Source organism: Penicillium canariense (genome assembly GCF_028826845.1).
Source record: "Penicillium canariense strain IBT 26290 chromosome Unknown utg000008l_segment0_segment0, whole genome shotgun sequence".
NCBI lineage: Eukaryota > Fungi > Ascomycota > Eurotiomycetes > Eurotiales > Aspergillaceae > Penicillium > Penicillium canariense.
The window spans coordinates 1,638,335-1,656,361 of record NW_026622735.1 but is presented as its reverse complement, the minus strand read 5'-3'; the positions used below and the strand labels follow the sequence as shown (position 1 = coordinate 1,656,361).

At 53.1% G+C, this 18,027-nt stretch overlaps 9 protein-coding genes across 9 annotated transcripts; 5 read left to right on the top strand and 4 right to left on the bottom strand.

The window, feature by feature from the left end:
* Nucleotides 1-892: 892 nt before the first annotated feature.
* Nucleotides 893-3,119, top strand: N7482_010539 (alpha/beta hydrolase; the record flags this gene model as incomplete). Its single annotated transcript, XM_056692663.1, has 5 exons — nucleotides 893-1,286; nucleotides 1,345-2,592; nucleotides 2,644-2,719; nucleotides 2,770-2,830; nucleotides 2,892-3,119. 5 exons carry the CDS (start codon nucleotides 893-895, stop codon nucleotides 3,117-3,119), a joined length of 2,007 nt encoding a protein of 668 aa, XP_056538620.1.
* Nucleotides 3,120-3,711: 592 nt separating this feature from the next.
* N7482_010538 (class II aldolase/adducin family protein) lies at nucleotides 3,712-4,692 on the top strand (the record flags this gene model as incomplete). Its single annotated transcript, XM_056692662.1, has 3 exons — nucleotides 3,712-3,916; nucleotides 3,967-4,274; nucleotides 4,336-4,692. 3 exons carry the CDS (start codon nucleotides 3,712-3,714, stop codon nucleotides 4,690-4,692), a joined length of 870 nt encoding a protein of 289 aa, XP_056538619.1.
* Nucleotides 4,693-5,275: 583 nt separating this feature from the next.
* N7482_010537 (uncharacterized protein) lies at nucleotides 5,276-6,094 on the top strand (the record flags this gene model as incomplete). The annotated part of the gene is made up of 3 exons (XM_056692661.1): nucleotides 5,276-5,697; nucleotides 5,759-5,830; nucleotides 5,884-6,094. The coding sequence occupies 3 exons, from the start codon at nucleotides 5,276-5,278 to the stop codon at nucleotides 6,092-6,094; spliced, it is 705 nt and encodes a 234-aa protein (XP_056538618.1).
* Nucleotides 6,095-6,237: 143 nt separating this feature from the next.
* Nucleotides 6,238-7,632, bottom strand: N7482_010536 (Allergen Asp f 4; the record flags this gene model as incomplete). Its single annotated transcript, XM_056692660.1, has 1 exon — nucleotides 6,238-7,632. The coding sequence occupies one exon, from the start codon at nucleotides 7,630-7,632 to the stop codon at nucleotides 6,238-6,240; it is 1,395 nt and encodes a 464-aa protein (XP_056538617.1).
* A 1,379-nt stretch (nucleotides 7,633-9,011) lies between these two features.
* On the top strand, nucleotides 9,012-11,128 carry N7482_010535 (Copper amine oxidase 1; the record flags this gene model as incomplete). Its single annotated transcript, XM_056692659.1, has 3 exons — nucleotides 9,012-9,897; nucleotides 9,956-10,864; nucleotides 10,920-11,128. 3 exons carry the CDS (start codon nucleotides 9,012-9,014, stop codon nucleotides 11,126-11,128), a joined length of 2,004 nt encoding a protein of 667 aa, XP_056538616.1.
* An 815-nt stretch (nucleotides 11,129-11,943) lies between these two features.
* N7482_010534 (uncharacterized protein) lies at nucleotides 11,944-13,125 on the bottom strand (the record flags this gene model as incomplete). The annotated part of the gene is made up of 1 exon (XM_056692658.1): nucleotides 11,944-13,125. One exon carries the CDS (start codon nucleotides 13,123-13,125, stop codon nucleotides 11,944-11,946), a length of 1,182 nt encoding a protein of 393 aa, XP_056538615.1.
* A 468-nt stretch (nucleotides 13,126-13,593) lies between these two features.
* N7482_010533 (uncharacterized protein) lies at nucleotides 13,594-16,355 on the top strand (the record flags this gene model as incomplete). The annotated part of the gene is made up of 3 exons (XM_056692657.1): nucleotides 13,594-13,922; nucleotides 13,999-15,717; nucleotides 15,779-16,355. The coding sequence occupies 3 exons, from the start codon at nucleotides 13,594-13,596 to the stop codon at nucleotides 16,353-16,355; spliced, it is 2,625 nt and encodes an 874-aa protein (XP_056538614.1).
* A 125-nt stretch (nucleotides 16,356-16,480) lies between these two features.
* N7482_010532 (zinc-binding alcohol dehydrogenase-like protein) lies at nucleotides 16,481-17,004 on the bottom strand (the record flags this gene model as incomplete). Its single annotated transcript, XM_056692656.1, has 2 exons — nucleotides 16,481-16,878; nucleotides 16,899-17,004. The coding sequence occupies 2 exons, from the start codon at nucleotides 17,002-17,004 to the stop codon at nucleotides 16,481-16,483; spliced, it is 504 nt and encodes a 167-aa protein (XP_056538613.1).
* A 423-nt stretch (nucleotides 17,005-17,427) lies between these two features.
* N7482_010531 (cysteine hydrolase family protein) lies at nucleotides 17,428-18,000 on the bottom strand (the record flags this gene model as incomplete). The annotated part of the gene is made up of 1 exon (XM_056692655.1): nucleotides 17,428-18,000. One exon carries the CDS (start codon nucleotides 17,998-18,000, stop codon nucleotides 17,428-17,430), a length of 573 nt encoding a protein of 190 aa, XP_056538612.1.
* Nucleotides 18,001-18,027: the final 27 nt, after the last annotated feature.

The following is an 18,027-nucleotide window of genomic DNA, read 5'->3' as shown; positions in this document are numbered from 1 at the left end:
AGTGTTCTCAAGTTCCCATGTTCTCAATGGCTATTAAAATGGCCGTCACGGTCGCGCCCGCCACCATGACGAAAACCTGTCGCTAGGATAATGGGCTCAACAACGATGAGCATCCTGTCGCCCAAGGCAGACCGGCTGTTAAATGCCTATCAATCCTCAAGTCGGACGACACTTACCTCGGCCGTTCCGCGACCGCGACAGTGGCTGCCATTCTGACGCAGCTGCAGCCAGGCGCGTCGCCAACCCTCAAGAACCAAAACTAGACCCATTTGCATGCAGCTGTGCAACGCTTCGATGCACATTGAACACTATACACCATACGCAGGCAAGGCTGCGCCCATCCCGCCGATCCCAGAGTTCGCAATGCCACCAGACTCCGCCGATCGAGGAGCTTGCGGGGCTTCGTGAGCAGCCACTCGCCAACCACTCAGTCCGCAGGGGCTGCCGCAGATAAGCCACCCATTAACGAGAGCCGATTTCTCAGCAGTGCAGGGGTTGCTTTTCTTCCCTGCATACCTCGGCGGCCCTGGGGATCCCGGCAGCTCCAATGAGGGCACCGAAAACCAAATCGAAAGGGCATGAATGGATCAGGCGGGCGTATTGTGATCGACCAGTTCCCCGACCGCCATACTGCGAGCGTGTGATAGGCTTTGTCCTCCACCCGCTCCCCACCCTGTGGGCCCTGCGACCGGGTAGCCCATGGTTCAGTCCGCCCCAGCTCTTTGTTCTTATCTGATTCCTTTTCCGCCTGGGTGAGCTGCGTGCAGAAAGGGGATGACTCTTTCTCCGCTGTCGTTTCGGCAACACTGAGTGCCTAGAGATTGCGAGAAGCGTCAAGTCTCAGCGAATATCTAGGCGAGTTTGCAGCCTGCTCTGCTGAGTAGCGGGTGCCATGGAGGATCGGAAGTGGGCTGGTCCCAGACCTTTTCCAGGTCGCCGGATATTACCCCGCGAGCGCAGGGGTGCCATCTGGGCTTATCTCCTTGTTGGAACGTTGTGTATTTTTGGGTGGACACTTTCAGCGCCGTGGCGTGATTCGGTTCCTGTGTCGCCATCAACATCAACGTCCACTCCATCCCCATTCAGCTGGGAGGATATCTCGCCATCTGAGTCGTTGGAGTACCATGATTGCGGCGATGGATTCCAATGTACCCGGCTGGAGGTCCCGATGGACTACAATAGGACCGACTCTCGAGGGCGGAAATTTGCTCTCGCAGTGGTTCGGATCCCAGCCCAAGTACCCGTTGGAGACCCCCGTTACGGGGGAGCGGTGTTGATAAACCCAGGTGAGGCTAATACTCTACGATAGTTAAGACATTGAAGCGGCATAGCTTATGTCAACAGGTGGCCCTGGCGGCCCTGGAACTCTGCAGGCATTTCTATCGGGCCGTAATCTGCAGACTATTATGGACTCGGAGAATGACCCGAGCGCAGTGCCAGTTGAGGCGAGCGATAAGTATTTCGACATTGTTGGATTTGATCCCAGAGGGGTGGGAGCTACAACGCCGGCCGTAACCTGTTTTCCCGACCCCATCTCACAACGGAACTGGGAGTTGCAGGTTGAGGCAGAGGGGATGCTGGGTAGCGGCCCGGATGCCCTGCAGAGAAACTGGCAGCGCACCCATGCACTGAACGCGGGATGCTCGATGTATGAAATGGCCGCTCATGGCGTACAAGGCGATGAAACCATGATGGATTATGTCAGTACATCTCTCGTGGCCCGAGATATGATCACCATCATCGAACGCCATGGTGAATGGCGCGAGCGACAAGGCAAAAAGGCCCAGGCGATCTACGACCAGGTCAACGGTCCAGACGAGTCGCGTGCAATTTTGCGACACACGCAATGGCGGGTGGGCAAAGAGCCGCTCCTGTACTGGGGCCGGTCTTACGGGACTGTCTTGGGTACGACATTTGCCGCACTTTTCCCGGATCGAGTGGCGCGGGCAGTCCTCGACGGTGTGGTAAATATGGACAGATACTATGAAGGCCGGGGACCAAATGTAGTCACCGATGCTGACGCCATATTCGAGCGCTTTGGTGAGTATTGCAATCAGGTTGGTCCTGAGGGATGTCCGTTCTACATTGATGGGGGCCCCGAAACAATCAACAATGCCTACTGGGCCCTTGAAAATCAGTTACTGAACGCGTCGCTTCCGGTGATGGCATCTGCTACTCGCGGCCCAGAAGTTGTGACTTGGACAGACTTGAGGAACATTCTCCGCGTGGCGGTCTACCAGCCCCTGCTAGCATTCCACGTCCTGGCGGACCACATCAGCGAGCTTGCAAAGGGAAATCCGGCGACAATGGCAGACTTCAAGCATCGCAACCACTTTGGTGCTTGTCCATCCAGCGAGTGCCGCATTGCAGGGCCATGGTCGTCCCAGTGTGTGGCCGGGCAAGACAACTATCTGTACGCGAGTGCTGCTATTCTTTGTACAGATGCAGAGTACATGACTACCGGGACTATGGAGCAGTTTCAGGAAGTATGGGCGGGTCTGAGGGCAGATAGCAGGACTCTGGGGGATTATTGGGCGGAGATTGAATTGTCGTGTGTGGGATGGAAGGCGAAGCCAAAGTACAAGTTCACAGGTACGATATCTCTGCACATCCTTTTGTTCTATGGGGTTCTGATAATTATAGGTCCCTGGGGTGGTGTTACAGCGCATCCGATGCTATTTGTTTCGAATACCCTGGACCCGGTGACCTCTTTACACGGGTAAATAGGCTTTTCACCTTAAGCCGAGTGCTATTACTGACATCAGGCAGCGCGAAACATATGTCCAAGCAATTTCCCGGATCTGCCCTACTCCAGCAAGATTCAGAAGGGGTGAGTTAGCATGCTATGTTTTGTCCAACGCCTTATTCAGGCTAATTCATCTCCTATCTAGCACACCACCATCGCTGCACCTTCCCTATGCGTCGCAAAGGCTATCAGGGATTACTTCCAATCTGGCTCACTACCTGCTGCAGGAACCCTCTGCGAGGCCGACCTAAAGCCGCTAATCGGCCCACTAAACAAGGTCCATCGTCAAGATCTAGGCCACGCCGACGGGAAGCTCATGGACGCCTTGATGGCCGAGCTTGAGCATGGTTTCTTCCCGCGCCTTCCGCTGTGAATGAACGGTGATTGTCATGAGCGAATTGTTTCGTTTTGAATCCTCGAATTCTTTTTTTTTTCTTTTGCTTGAGACCCCTTTGACGGGTGCACGATCGGGAGTTTTGGTTAGAATTACGTCTTGCAGCATTTGTAGAGCGACTGAGCGCATGTTCCACCTTGAAGTTGTGTCAATATCCAGTGATTTAGTTGAATTTACTACAGCGGTTTTTGATCCCGCGGGCCACACCACTCTGTTATCTGCTTTTTGATCAGCGCTGATTTCTGGAGACCTACCACCAGCATGTCCGCCCTGTTGCACTTCATTGAGCGTGCACTTTCGAAGGCACATGACATTTGGAAACCGTAAAGTCAAACCCAAAACCGAATGGCTCGAATGTCTTCGATCTCGCGCTCAGGCACCCAAAGCCCCGCAGACTTTGTTCGGACCGTCCGGCAATCTGCTGCGGAGAAACCCAGGGCCTCGGCTCACTCCATCCAATCTGGGTGCAGTGGTAATCAGCAACACCCCACCCTAGGCCATTTCATAAAGCGCCCTGATCGCAATCGTGGTCGGGGAAACGTCCTTCCCCATTCACGCTCAAGGATTCACCATGGCTCCCCCAACAGCCACAGAAACTGTTAGCAACATTACGGTGCGGGCGCCGCAGTCGCAAGCGGCTGGCGCCGAGAAGGCCAAGGTCAAGATGCAGATGCCGTCTATGCCAAAGTTCGAGGATAAGATGCAGGAGCGAGAGTTTCTGAAGGGTCGCCTGGCCGCTGCGTTCCGGATCTTCGGCAAGTTTGGATACGATGAGGGTATGCAAGCACCCTTTCATGTGGAAGCCAAGTTACTCAAAGTGCAACAGGCGTCGCTGGACATATCACCCTTCGCGATCCTGTCGACCCGTCGACCTTCTGGGTGAACCCGTTCGGCACGGCCTTTTCGCTCATGAAGGCGTCCGACTTGATTCAGGTCGACCACCAGGGCAAGGTCATCGACGGCGGGCCGAACCGCATGCTCAACGCCGCTGCGTTTATGATCCATTCTGCTATCCACGCTGCGCGCCCGGACGTGTTGTGCGCAGCTCATAGCCACAGCCTTTACGGGCGCGCATTCTGCTCGCTGGGCCGGCCTCTCGATATCATTTCGCAGGATGCCTGTTCATTCTATGACGTAATGGCCCCCATTTGCAAGCTTACCTAAAGGAGAAACTAGCTGACACGGTCGCAAACAGGACCACGTAGTATACCAACAATTCAACGGCATCGTCCTCGCTGAGGAAGAAGGCAAGAGTATCGCTGCGGCCCTGGGTGACAAGAAAGCCGCCCTCCTGCAGAACCACGGTCTGCTCACCGTCGGTAAGACTATCGAAGAGACTGTCTTCTGGTTCGTGAGTCTGGAAAAATGCTGCCATGCGCAACTCCTTGCCGACGCCGCAGCGACCGGACGAGGTGGACAGACGGTGAAAATCGACGATGCGGACGCTGCCTTCACGTACAAGACTGTCGGAACGCCGCTAGCTGGGTGGTTCAGTGCCAAGCCACTGTTTGACGTTATCCACAAGGAGACTAACGGAGACTACCTGGAATAAATTATGGCTTTACGATTTCCGGGTGAAGGGGCGAAGCTGCTGATGACAGGGTACCGGGACATCAAACTCGTGTCGAGTCGGAGGCTTCGACGTGGTTTCAGGGATGCACACTTTTTTCCCATGAATGTCCAGAATTTAGATAGCAACGACAGGGGTGGAAATTGAACCGTCTATGAACAAGGCTCCTCGCGCATCCTTCGGTCTCATATTATCCACTTCTTCACTAGTTGGAGGGCCGCCCAAACAAGCTCCTTCGGCCTTTTCGGTGAACTTGCTCAATAATCAGGAGACTATTCCGGATTGGTAAGATTGTCCGTTTCCCGTTTGGTAGTAATTAATGTCAATCACCGCGTTCGTGGCGCGGAGGACCCGCCGTTTGAACTAGGCTTAAGGTGTTTTATGTTGAGACAATACTTTATTTCAAGAGTAGTCGCAACTCTATCTGTTTTCCACCACTTAAAGAAGGGGGGGGCCGTTAGGCAGACCGTGTATAAATTTCAGCCATTGACCCTGGGAAATTTTTGGGATCAATCAGTTTTACGTGTTGTTTTCCAAAACCAGCTTCGCGATCAGCCCTGTGAAAATGCAGTTCCTCCTTCTTCTTCCTCTTCTTGCCAGCACTGGCCTTGCTAGCGCTGCTGTGTTTGGCTCACCGGTCACACACGTCAAGCGCGACAGCTGGGGAGGCAGTGTTTCGCTCGGCCCGACCAAGTCGACCATCATCAACGCAGTCACCACTCTCATCCCCGGTACTGCGCCTTCCACCCAGAATGGTGAGCTGTTCCTGTGGCCTGGGATGTCCAACGGCACTGGCGACTTGGTCCAGACCACTCTAGAGAGTTGGCCCGACAACTCCTGGTGTGGTGCCACCACTGGTCAGTGGTGTGTCCGCGCTAGTGTGTTCGGATATTTCGGCCAGCTGGACGGCACCGCAAGCCCTGTCAGTGGTACCGACAAAGTGCGCATTGAATACAATCTGGAGAGTGACGGGCAGACTTGGAAGCAGTATGTTTTAGGTGTACAGGCGCAAACAGATGGGAGTAATAGTAATGTTAACTCGTTTCAGGACCGTCACCAACGCCGAGACCGGTGCCCTCCTTTCCACTTACTCGCGCGCCTCTGGCCCATACATGACCGGGTAAGTGTCACCTCAATAACAATTGAAAATGCCCTATTTCTTACTCCGCCTAGCTATGGTACCGGCACCGAGTGTGACAACAGCTGCACCGGCACTATTGCCCCCCAACAGTACCTCGACACCACCATCACCCTGGCTTCTGCCGACACCACTTTCGGCAGCACCATTTCCACTGCTCAGAGTGCCACCTACTCAGGACTGGAATCAAGCGAGGGTGGCAAGGTGTGGAAGATTGCTACCATCAACATCCTTTCCATGTCCTAGACTTGCAAGTTGTCGTCGGAACACCCCTCGCAGCTCCGGAAGCTCCACTGTCAATTAAGAAACTCGTGTATAATATGAAACTTCTGCACGCTGGCTCAAGATAGAAAACACCCAAGCTACATTTATACATGAAGAACTAAACATTATTCTGGCTCCTGGTAATCAATATCCACCACCAACCTCACTGGCCCAGGCGCGGCCGCGCCCCCAATGCCATCATGGTGCCGCTTGGACTCGGTATACGCATTAACCACCTTCTTCGCCTGCGGCGTAATGATAGAGCACCCTTGTCCATCTGCCATACAAATCCGCATGCCCTGAACATCTTGATGGGCGATCTGCGCCTGAATAGCGGAGACATCCCAGCCCGACCAGCCAGCATTCTCAGCATCTCCAAAGGAGAACTCACCCCACGTCGACGTATACCCGCCCCAGTTGTCCACGGGGAGACCCTTGGTTCCAGGCGCGGCGCCCCACGCTCCCTCCGAGTCCTCGTCGAACGCGACATACCGCGTCTCGCCGGGCGCAAGCACGAATGTCAATGCGGAGTGACCGTACCACCCGTCCATTTTCCCGTCTGGTCCCACCTTGTTCCAGATGGTGATGGTCCAAGGCTGGGTGTTGGGGCCGATGAATTGGACAACGTATTTGTATCGGTGTGCCTCGGTCGGACTCACCAAAATAACGTTGCTTCCCCAGGGGATACCGACATTGCCGTGATATTTGATTTGGGACCCGGACGGCTTGCTGCGGCCCCCGAAGCGCTCGGTGGCAAAGTTTCCATCGGCCGGAATGGCCGTCCAGTCAAGATTTGATGGCACAGTAGGTCCACTGGGGTCAAGAATTTGACCCAATGGCAACGATGGGAGGTCTGAAAGTGGGAGTTGGGAGACGACATCCTTAGGTGCGTCTTCGAGTAATTGAGGGAGCGGCGGTAGTTTGGGCAGAAGACCTCCTGCGGCTGGTGCTTTGGGTTTCGTAGTGGTCGTCGGGGCTGCAGGGGCAGGAGAAGCCTCGACTGATCTTGTTGCGATCGAGGTATTTGTGGAAGACGGGCCCACAATGCTCATGCCAACACTTGCGGAAGCAGCTTTGATGATCGTTATTGTGGTAGTTATATCAACGGTAGTTGTTATATGGATGGTAGTTGTTTTCTCATCCCGCATAGGCTTATTTTCATTCAGGTTGGCGGAGTTAGGTGTCGAGTGAGCCATCTCCTGCTTTGAGGGCTCGGGCATGTCGGGCGTTGCGACGGCGGGTGCACTCGTCGGCACGGGTATCAATTGTGCGAAGATGGTAGTAGTAGCATCGATGGTCTTTGTTGATGGGCAGTCCTCGAAAACGGTCGTTGTAGTGGTGCGGATTTCCATCATCATGTCTGCCGGGATCCGGTCGAGCCAGTCAACATCTCTCGGTTCCAAATGCTCCGCATGACGTTTGAGGCGGGCATGGCCGTGCCTCCCATGATGATTGTGGGTTCCGAGGGCGTAGTCCGCTCCTATAGCCGCAAGTAGCGGTATGTAACTGCTCAGATGCATTTGTGGACGTCAAGTGGTTGAAGCAGCAGATTGGTGGCTAGGACGGGCAGAAGTGGTGAAATATCTGAGCTATCTGGGACCAGCTTTTGTTATTGCGGAAAATGAGTGTTAGTAGCCACGTCTACAAAAGCATGGTCGAAACGGTTGTCAGCGTCATGATGTTGTTGTTGGCGAGTGCAGTCCAGACACGCGATCACGGGTGCGACGAGCTTTTATACCCCGACGCGAAATGTCTCGGCCATGGACCATCAGGAATGCTCCTTTCGCGTTGGATCTCACGAAGGGGATCTGATCTGGACTGTAGCAGCCCTGAATTCCATCCCGCCTTGGCTGCTGTCCGTGGCTTGTCGAGGGCTCCCCACGATACAACCCACTCCACAATTGGCCTCGATTAAATCCAAGGTGTAGTTGTTGTGAAAACAGCATGAAGACAGATAGACTTTGACTAAACTATTTCGAATTTCATAAGCAACAACAAAACAATAGGTAACTTCAGCTTGAAGGTTTGATGGGGTGGCGGGCGCGCCCTTGGTAGGGTCGCCCCTCGCGTGGGACATTCCAGCCCTGGTGATGACCACAGACCTTTGGTACACTGAAACGTGGGCCCTGGAAGTCAACAGACGAGAATCAAGTCTAGGTAAGGTAGACTTGAGATTGTAGGACCAACGGGACCCGGGTGCAACAAGGTATTGATATCCTAGCGTCGGGGTTCATTCGTTCCCGTTTCTGATAAGAGTGGCGAGGTATACATCATAGCGGTAGAATCAGTAGACTATTGCAAATACTACCTAGAAGAAATATGCACTTAGTGTGATCGGGTCCCTAGCCTGTGATTACACTTCGATGCTGACCACTGAGGTACCTCAGGTGGGAGGAGTCACAATCTTAACCGCTGTGGGAGATGTATATTTCTCGCTACCACGGTCGCATCTCCGATCGTCATGTCAACCCTACGTACAAATTTCCCCCCGAGCCTTCCCCCCGAGCCGAGGAATTCCTGCCAATCCGCGATACCCGAGGTGATGAAATGTTGTCCACTATATATATCACAGGTCCAACTTCGCACAGCTAGATCGACGATCTGTCGTCCAGAACGCGCAAGTGGATCCGAGTTTGTGATTACCGCTGGAGACCGACGAGCCAATCGGGACAACGTGGACTATCGGACGTTTGGTCCCCTCTTACAATTTTCATGCGCTAAACTGGTTTGAGGCAAAGATGCGCTCAGGTGGATTAGAGTTAGCCAATCATCGGACAAACCCCCGCCAGGTCGAAAGATTTACCGAAAAGAGGATCGGGGCGGTTCCTGGACCTGGAGAATATATAAAACGCTTCAAGGTCGCCTGGTTTTCGGTGCCTCGTCGAACCCCTCAGCTATCATGTCTTCACTTCACCCCTTTGACCCTATTACTCCTGGGGAGATCCAGCTGGCCGTGCGCGTTCTGGAGTCCGCTTTCCCGGGAGTTAAGTTGCGGTACAAGCGAATTGATCTCCAAGAACCCACCAAGCATGAGACCATTCCGTACCTCGAGGCCGAGCGCCTGGGCAAGCCGCGCCCTCGCAAGCCGGCGCGGCTGCTCATGGCCTTGTTCCATCGTCTAGACAATGGCTCGTTCTACAAGGCTCTGTTGAACGCCGACACCAAGTCAATCGTGTCGGCTAAGGAGCTTCCCAAGGATGTTCAGGGCCCTCTGGATGTTGATGAGATGCTTGAGATTGAAGAGCTATGCTTGAACCATCCGGCTGTTCAGGCGGAGATCGAGAAGCTGATGCTCCCAGCGGGTATGACGGTCTGCCTGGACCCTTGGATCTATGGCACCGAGGACGCCCAGGAAACCCGGCGTCTGTTCCAATGCTATATGTACATCGTGGCCACCGACCACCCGCAAAACAACCAGTACTCCCTCCCCTGCAAATTCTCTCCAGTATTCGATGGCATCACTCGGCAGCTGGTGCGCATGGATTACCTGCCTGGTGGCGCCGATACCCAGACCACCGAGACCCAGCCCTGGAAGCCGGTGGCAGCCGTCCAATACGCCCATGATCTACTTGATGAGCCGCTGCGCACTGACCTCAAGCCATATATCGTGCAACAGCCTGAGGGGGCCTCTTTCAATGTGGTTGGAAATGCCGTGTCATGGCAGAAGTGGCGGTTCCGTGTTGGCTTCAACAACCGCGAGGGCTTGGTCCTGCACAATATAACCTATGATGGCCGCAATACCTTCTACCGCTTGTCATTCTCGGAGATGACAGTTCCTTATGGAGGTAAGTTTTCATCTGTGCCCTTCCTGAAATGAAGGTGGCCAATAGCTTATAACGGCAGACCCGCGCGCCCCCTACCATCGCAAGCAGGCCTTTGATGTGGGTGATGTTGGCTTTGGTATAACGGCAAACCAGCTGTCTCTTGGCTGCGACTGCCTTGGACACATCAAGTATTTCGACGGCTTCCGCACTGACGCCAAGGGCGAGCCTATCCAGCTTAAGAACGTCATCTGCATGCATGAGCAGGATAACGGTCTCCAGCACAAACACACTAATTATCGCTCCGGCGCCGCAACCGTCGTGCGTAACCGACAGCTCGTGGTTCAGATGATCTGTACAGTGGCCAATTATGAATATATCTTTGCGTTCATCCTGGACCAAGCCGCGAACATTGAGCTCGAGGTTCGTGCGACCGGTATCCTTTCAACCGTGCCATTCGACAACACGAATGGCCAGACAGTGCCGTGGGGTACAAACGTTGGACCAGGCGTGATGGCCCCGTGCCATCAGCACCTATTCTCGCTACGCATTGATCCTGCATTGGATGGCTTCAAGAATACGATCTACTACGAAGACAGTGTGCCGATGCCTGAAGATGACTCAAACCCCTGGCTGGTTGGGTACACCACCGAGAAGAATGTTATCAAGAATAGCGGCAGTGCATCGACGAGCGTTGAGAAGCACCGCGTGTTCAAGATCCGCAATGACCATATCATCAACCCAATCACCCACCACCCCATCGCCTATAAGCTGCAGACCAACCCGAGCCAGATGCTGCTGGCTCACCCGAAGTCATTCGGCTTGAAGCGTGCGCAGTTCGCGACTCGTCCGATCTGGGTGACCAAGTATCAAGATGACGAGCTCTTCGCCGCGGGCGAATTTACCAACCAGAGCAAGAAGTCCGAGGGAGTCGAAGTGTGGGCGGCGAGAAATGATGGCGTGGAGGATGAGGATGTGGTCCTCTGGCACAGTAAGTCACGCGTGTTTTGATCCCACGAGTAACCCAAGGCTCACAATTTCCCTAGCATTCGGCCTGACCCACAACCCGCGCATCGAGGATTTCCCCGTCATGCCCATGGAGCGTGTCAGCGTCATGCTCAAGCCGGATGGGTTCTTCACCAAAAACCCAGCACTGGATGTTCCGCAGTCGTCGCAGTCCTTCAACCAATCGACCCAGCATCCGGAACCATCTTGCTGCTCTGGACCGCAGGATAGGAACCAGGTGAAGCTGTGACACTTCTTTGATATCATGACTTGGGGGATAATTTTGTCTTTATGATTGCGTAAGGCTAGCGATTGCATGCATAAATGAACTATACAGCCTATGAAGTACAATGATTTCTTGTCAGGCAACCATGGCACCCGTTTCAAAATCTCGCTTATAACCTGCGAATCTTGCCCACATTGGAAGTACGCTCTAGACCGCGCAGAACAATAGAGATATTTTCGTACATGTTGGATGGCTACTTTGTGTTTTGCACCATGTCAGAATTTCTATGGTGTGGTTAGGCTAGCAGCACACATAATCTTGTCTCTGACAGAGAACAAGTGATATCCATTTTAGGCGTTGTTTCCATGGTGCGATTTAACGTTGTCTGTGGTGGAATGATGAAAGATCCGACAATGGTCCTACCTTGGGAAGAGTATCCAGAAAGTGAGTTTCGAAACGCACTGGAGTCAAAATCTGCTTCGCCTAATGATGTGGTTGGCTCTTGCTCGCTGCTTCACCTGGCCTTTAGGCGGCCGATCTGAGTGCAGATTTAGCAGAATCGGGCACACGTTTTGAGCCGAATCACGGCCAGTCTTGCCCATCAGATCAGTGTATGGTCCATCGATGATATCTTAAATGGTGCATAGCACATAATGATCTGGAAAGCCTCTTGAATCTACTGCTAACCTTATGTCTGGACCGGAAAATTTGGTACCCCTCAGGAACACGATGATAATGTCAATAGATAAGTGAAAAGGTGTGGATGAAATTCAGATTAATTATACAAACAACATTCGTTACGCATATCAGCCTCGCGACAGATGTCCCCAGAACACGCCTTATGATTTGGGCTTAGGCCAGCCATCGATATCCCCATACCACCGTGATCGGTATATTTCATCACCAACATTAATCTTCTTTCTCACGCCATTGACAATTAGGCTGGTATGAAATCCCCGGAACTTTTGCCACAGCGACTGGACATAAATGAAACTTCCATCGGGGGCAAGGTTGAAGCTTTTCAAGTCTGACTCGGGGAGTTCTTCCCATTTACCTTCGCGATTATACCCATGGCGATCGCTTGTCGTAACTTCAAACCCTCTCATGTACTTCTCAATCACTTCCTCGAATTCGGCAACAAACTCGCCTTTCTCGATATCAAACTCAAAGACACCCCGATCATTCGACATGAGAAATTTACGCTGATTAGGAACAGGCACGAGGTCGTGAGGTCCAGCCCACCAGGAATATCCCTGGCCCCATTCCGTGTCGATGTCATATGCATGTTCCATTCGGAAGATGTATCTATCATCCTTGCGAAGCTGACCCGTCGACATGTCGAACGGGTAGCCCTGGATGACACCGTGTGCTGGAACAGGATCGGACCCGTCGGCTGCGACATCCGTTCCACACGCCCACAGCATCTGGGCCTGTTCGTCCCAAACCATGGCATGGATGGCCCGGAGACCGGTGATGTTCTGCAGCACGGGCGGATCATCGACCAGCGGGTTGGCCGTGCTGGCATTATACACCAGAATGCCATCCCAAGGCCGTTGCCCCGTGGTGGCTACTGCCAGCAGATCACCGGGCAACGGCTCTACACTGTGCGCATTCCACAGAAATTCGTTATCTCTGCAGACCGCAAAGGTGATTTTCTTGTCGGTCGTCGGATCATCCGGGGTATGATTGATGATCAGGGCAAGATCACTATAGATAGCCGCGACCGCGGTGCCATCTCGCAGCCATTTGAGCTCGGTTGCGTCGTTGGCCGAGGCATATAAGCAGCGTTGCAAGGCCGGCGGAAGCTCCTGATGGACGTCATCGCGCTCGAACTTCCATTTAACCGTGCCCTCTCGGTCATGGATTTTGATCAGGGGCGGAACGCCATACAATCCAGTGATAATCTCCTGCCAAGGCCGGTTCTCGGGACGCAACCGATCTTGGGGCTGAATGGGCGGGATATAATAGTCGGCCAGTGGCTCAAAAAGTAGGGGTATCCAACCCAGATAACCCCCCAACATGATCTGGGAGGCAGCGGGCTGCAGATTGCGAATTGCTAGCAAAAAAGCCCGACAGAATCTGACCCGACCCCGAGACAACCCTGACGGGCCCCTCTTATGCGAGTGGAGACAAGGTGGGCAGTCAACCTGGAACGGCAACGAGCGGAGCGCCGGAGAGTCGCCAAGGGATAGTTAGGGAACCAATTGGCAGGCCGTCCGACTGAATCGCACTGGATCCTTCAGCCTCGACGATCGTAATCACGCCTTCAGCCTTGTTAGCCACCTAATATTGGCTGCTTGGCACGATGGGGTCCCAGTCTCTTATCTTTTTATGGAACGGTTAAACGAGCACGACCCTCGCATTCATAAACGAAAACGATACCCTGAGCACGCGACCCCCTCTTCGTCGCATTTCCTCTCCTCCTTTCTTGCTCTCTTGCTTTCGTACCATGTGGTGGTCTCTCGGAGACTCTTGTTAGATCGGAGAAAATGGTGAAGGCGATCGGCACTGTTTTCTCGTCCTTGAGCCACCTCATCCATCAGTTTTATCTATTCCCCTGCCGGACCCTGGAAGCCTTTTGGGATTTCTCTCGTTGCTATTTTTACGCTCTTGCATTCTGGTCCCTGTTCTGCGCCAAGTTCTTGCATCTTTACGCCCATATTCATTCTCTTCCTCCTAGCAAGCTCGTCGCTTGGGGTATCACTTTTTATTTCCAGGATGTTGTCATTCTCCTGCTCTTGCGGGTATTCGCCCAAAAAAGCCACACCCGCTCGCGGCTGCGCGTGGCGCTCGACGTACTGGTGGTCGTCCCGTTTAGGTAAGTGACCATGTGCCCAGCTGCCCAATTCATCAACCACGTGGAACTTTATTTTTGACCGTCGGGTTCGCGATAGTTTGATTGTCTCCGTCATGGCCGCCGCCAATTTTTCAGTCTATGTGTTTACCGGAGCGGAAATCCACTGGCGCCAAGCGAAATCCTTTACGGGTGATACGGCCGCTATACGAACTCTCCTCACCGGCCTGACCGGATTTTTAATCGGCGAGGTTTTGCTATCGATGATAGCAGTCATCTCCGCCCGCCCAATTCACACACTCAGCGGCGGCATCTTACATGTGCTGGCATGGCCCTTCCAGTGGCTGCTACCTCGCTTGCGACCGTACGTAAAGCGACCGCTCCAACGGTTACGAAAGCGAAACCAGCAATCGGCCCTCCCCGACCCAGAAATATACGAGCGGATCGCACTGGAGGATGATTACTTGAATGATTCAAGCGATGACGATGAGTCGGACTTCCTCATAGGAGCCCCAGCTGGCGGCAGCTCCCAGGAGCTGGGGCGAGTAACGGAAAGGACCCTCCCTCGGGCACTCATGCTTGCGGCCTTTTGTCTATTCGTCGTACTGCGACTTTGCCGACCGTCCGATCCTATGTATTGGTATCTCTCAGGGAGTTTGCCCATGGCTTCACTGTTTGAAGGTGGCCACCATGAATCGCCGGTCAATGTAGAGGGGATCCCTAGTCACTACGGCTATCTGAATGCAGCCTCATCTTTGCGTCCACCACCTGCGTTTGGATGGATGCCGAGTGAGGCTGCCCCCGGTTTCGAGGATTGGAATAAGTCCGACACATATGCCCTCCATTATAATTCGGAAATAGCGCCACTTCACATATCTAATCTTGACCAGCCTGTCCTCGAGCCGGTCCGGAGGGCGTTGGCAGATGGCCATGTCAAGATCAAACATGTGGTTCTACTAAAACTCGAGAGTGCCCGGGCGGACATCTTTCCTCTACGAAAGGACTCGTTCATGTTTGAGCGCATCGCCGAATCCTGGAAGGACAAGGTTATACCCGAAGATGCGCTGCAACGTATCGCAAACCTGACTCCCACCGCCGAGTACCTAACCGGCTTCCCAACTGGGTTTGACGATGGAAACACCTCACAACCAGAAAAGAAACCATACGGTGGCCTTAGCGCAAAGAACGCCTACACAACCTCTACCTACACACTGAAAAGTTTGGCAGGTACCCTGTGCGGTGTGACACCGTTGGTAGCTGACTTCAATCGCGAATGGGAGCATCATATCTACCAGCCATGCTTGCCACATGTCTTCAACATGCTCTCCCAGCAGCCTGGTATTACGAAAGAGACCGATGATTTTGCCAAGTGGCCCTTTCACTCAGTGTGGATGCAGTCTGTGACCGAAGGCTATGACAACCAGGACAAGTTAACTCCCGTCCTGGGCTTCGAGGACAAGAAGACCAAGGAGATCATCGAGAGTCCCGACGCCAAACACCCAGTGAAAGGCGAGGAAGTAAACTATTATGGCTACGCCGATACCGAGCTCGAGGACTACATCCGCGATGCCATTGATAATGCAGAGCGCGACCATGAACGTTTGTTCCTGACACACTTGACCGGAACCACGCATCACCCTTGGGGTCTTCCGGGAGATGAATACAGCCAAATTCTTGGGTCCCAGAATGGCCAAAATGAGGATTTGAATCGGTATCTGAATGCTGTCGGCTTCGTGGATGCCTGGCTTGCGACTATTTTGGGGATTCTGCAGGAGAAGGGAGTGGCCAACGAGACCCTTGTCGTCATGGCTGGCGATCAGTATGTTAACCTACGAAGTTGTTTCATGATACATGGACGCTTTGCTAACCCTTTTTGTCAGCGGTCTCTCTCTTCCAAATGACGGCGGCATTACTCCCTACGACAACCCGCACGTCGGGAACTTCCACGTTCCCATTGTCTTCGCGCACCCGCAACTACCACCCGTCGAGATCAGTGCGCCAGTTATGAGCGACCAGATAGTCCCTAGCATCATCGACCTGTTGATCGAGTCATCATCTCTCAGCGAGACTACCACACCCGTTGCCCGTGACATTCGTTCGCTATATGAAGGCCAGTCACTCATCCGGCCATTGATACAAGAAAAGGACGGCAAGCAAGACTGGCAGTTCACCGTGATGAATACCGGTGGCTCATGGCTCAGTGTCCGCTCCGCGGCGAAGCCGCAGTTCCGACTAGTTATCCCGCTCGTCAACGATGTGGAGTGGAGGTTCTCTGATTTGAATGAAGATCCAAATGAAGATCGGCCTGTTTCCCGGTTCAGCTTGTTAGACCTGGCCGAAACAATTAGGAAGAAATACGACCAGGAGGTCCTTCACTGGCTGTGGGATGCGGCGTATGTTTCCAATTGGTGGGTTGGAGAGAACTGGCATCGCTACCGATATGTGCCCGGCAAATAACGGACGCACACGCAATGCTGGGACACTGCACCACCTCCACTATATTTTGGCATCTTCCGGATGGAACTGGTGTCTATATCATGGTGTCTATTGCCTCGGTCTTGGACTAAATATCGGTCCAATTATCATGGAACTCCAAAGGCGCCAGCGATCCATTGCAATCGAATGCAAACCTTCGCGAAATGGCGCTGTTGCTCCAGCCTCTCATACGCCATCTTCATCCCGGCAAATTCAAATACCCGGTCACCAACAATGGGTTGAACTTCCTTCTCCTCAATGAATTGATTCTTCTCTTGGACACGATAGAGGGTCTTGAGAAGTAACCCACGAGCTGTACAAGCACGGACGGTACAATGGACCACTGAAGGCAGTGATGCATCCCTCGATTTGTCCAAAATACCGGCGAAAGCAACCAGTCTGCCAGTTCGAATGGCTCTGAGAGAATACGACTGAGTGGATGCCGCACCTACATTCCACCACGAAATTGACACCTGACTAGCCAGGGTCAGGCCTTTGGGCCGTCCTGCCCCAGTTGGGATCTACGCGATAGTTTATGAGATAATGAGCGCCAAGGGAGTTGTCTTTCCGCTTTGGTTTCTGTGCTGGTGGTCGCCATCACCGTAGCACCCACAGCCAAAGCAAACTGCATATGGATTTAGCATTGGGACATATTGTATATAACTTGGACATATAACTGCAAAGCAGCAATAGAGACACCCCCTGTATCTTGCACAAGCATATAGTCGCTTTAACACCCTGTGGCCTGCATCCTTTAGTCCACTCAGCTCTAAGGGCATTATCAATTCAGCATACATTAATATTGTAGTTGAAACATATTTCACCATCATACATTCATAGGCCATTTGCGTAATTTTACTTTATTGGGGTGCGTTTGGTCCCAGCAGAACAACTTAGGTCAATCGTTAATGATAGAGATTGTACAACTTAACTTGACAGGATTCTGAGTCATGTGTGGGTTGGGAAATGACATTATTAACTCATTTTAATGTCGTCCATGGAGGAATCTCGGTCTAGTGGGCTTTTCCATCCACTTTTTTCCCGACAGAATGTGCTAAGCGGACAAATTGGCGCTGATCCGCTCCATCCACTCCTGTCCAGTGATCACATCCGTCTTCCCCTTAAAGACCTTGTCCATGAGCAGATCGTGTACTTCTTCATCGCGGTCCATGCAAAGGTCTCGCAGAACGGTAATGCGGTAGTCCAGATCAGACGCATGTCGAATGGTGGAGAGGACGGCACCGCTGGTAGCAATGCCCGCCACGACAAGTTGCTCGGTGTCGAAGCAGCGGAGGATCATCTCGAGTTCAGTACCAAAGAACGCCGATACGCGTCGCTTGGTGATCACCACCTCATCTTTGGTGGGTGCCACGGCGGGGTGGATTTCAGTAGTCCAGTCGCCTTCCTGGAACTTCCCCATTGCTGCCATGGCGGGCACCAATGAGTTCGATGGGTGGCACTCTGGGTAGCCAGTTCGAAACGCAGTTATAACGTGGACGATTTTGATATTGTTGCTGCGTGCTGCGGCCACTGCTGAGCCGAGACGCTGGAGGTATGTTCCTGTGTTGCCGAGCATGTCGACCGTGCCTTTCTCGATGTCAAGGATGAGTAGTGTGGTGGTCCCCATGATAACGGCAAGAACGGGAATGGGCGA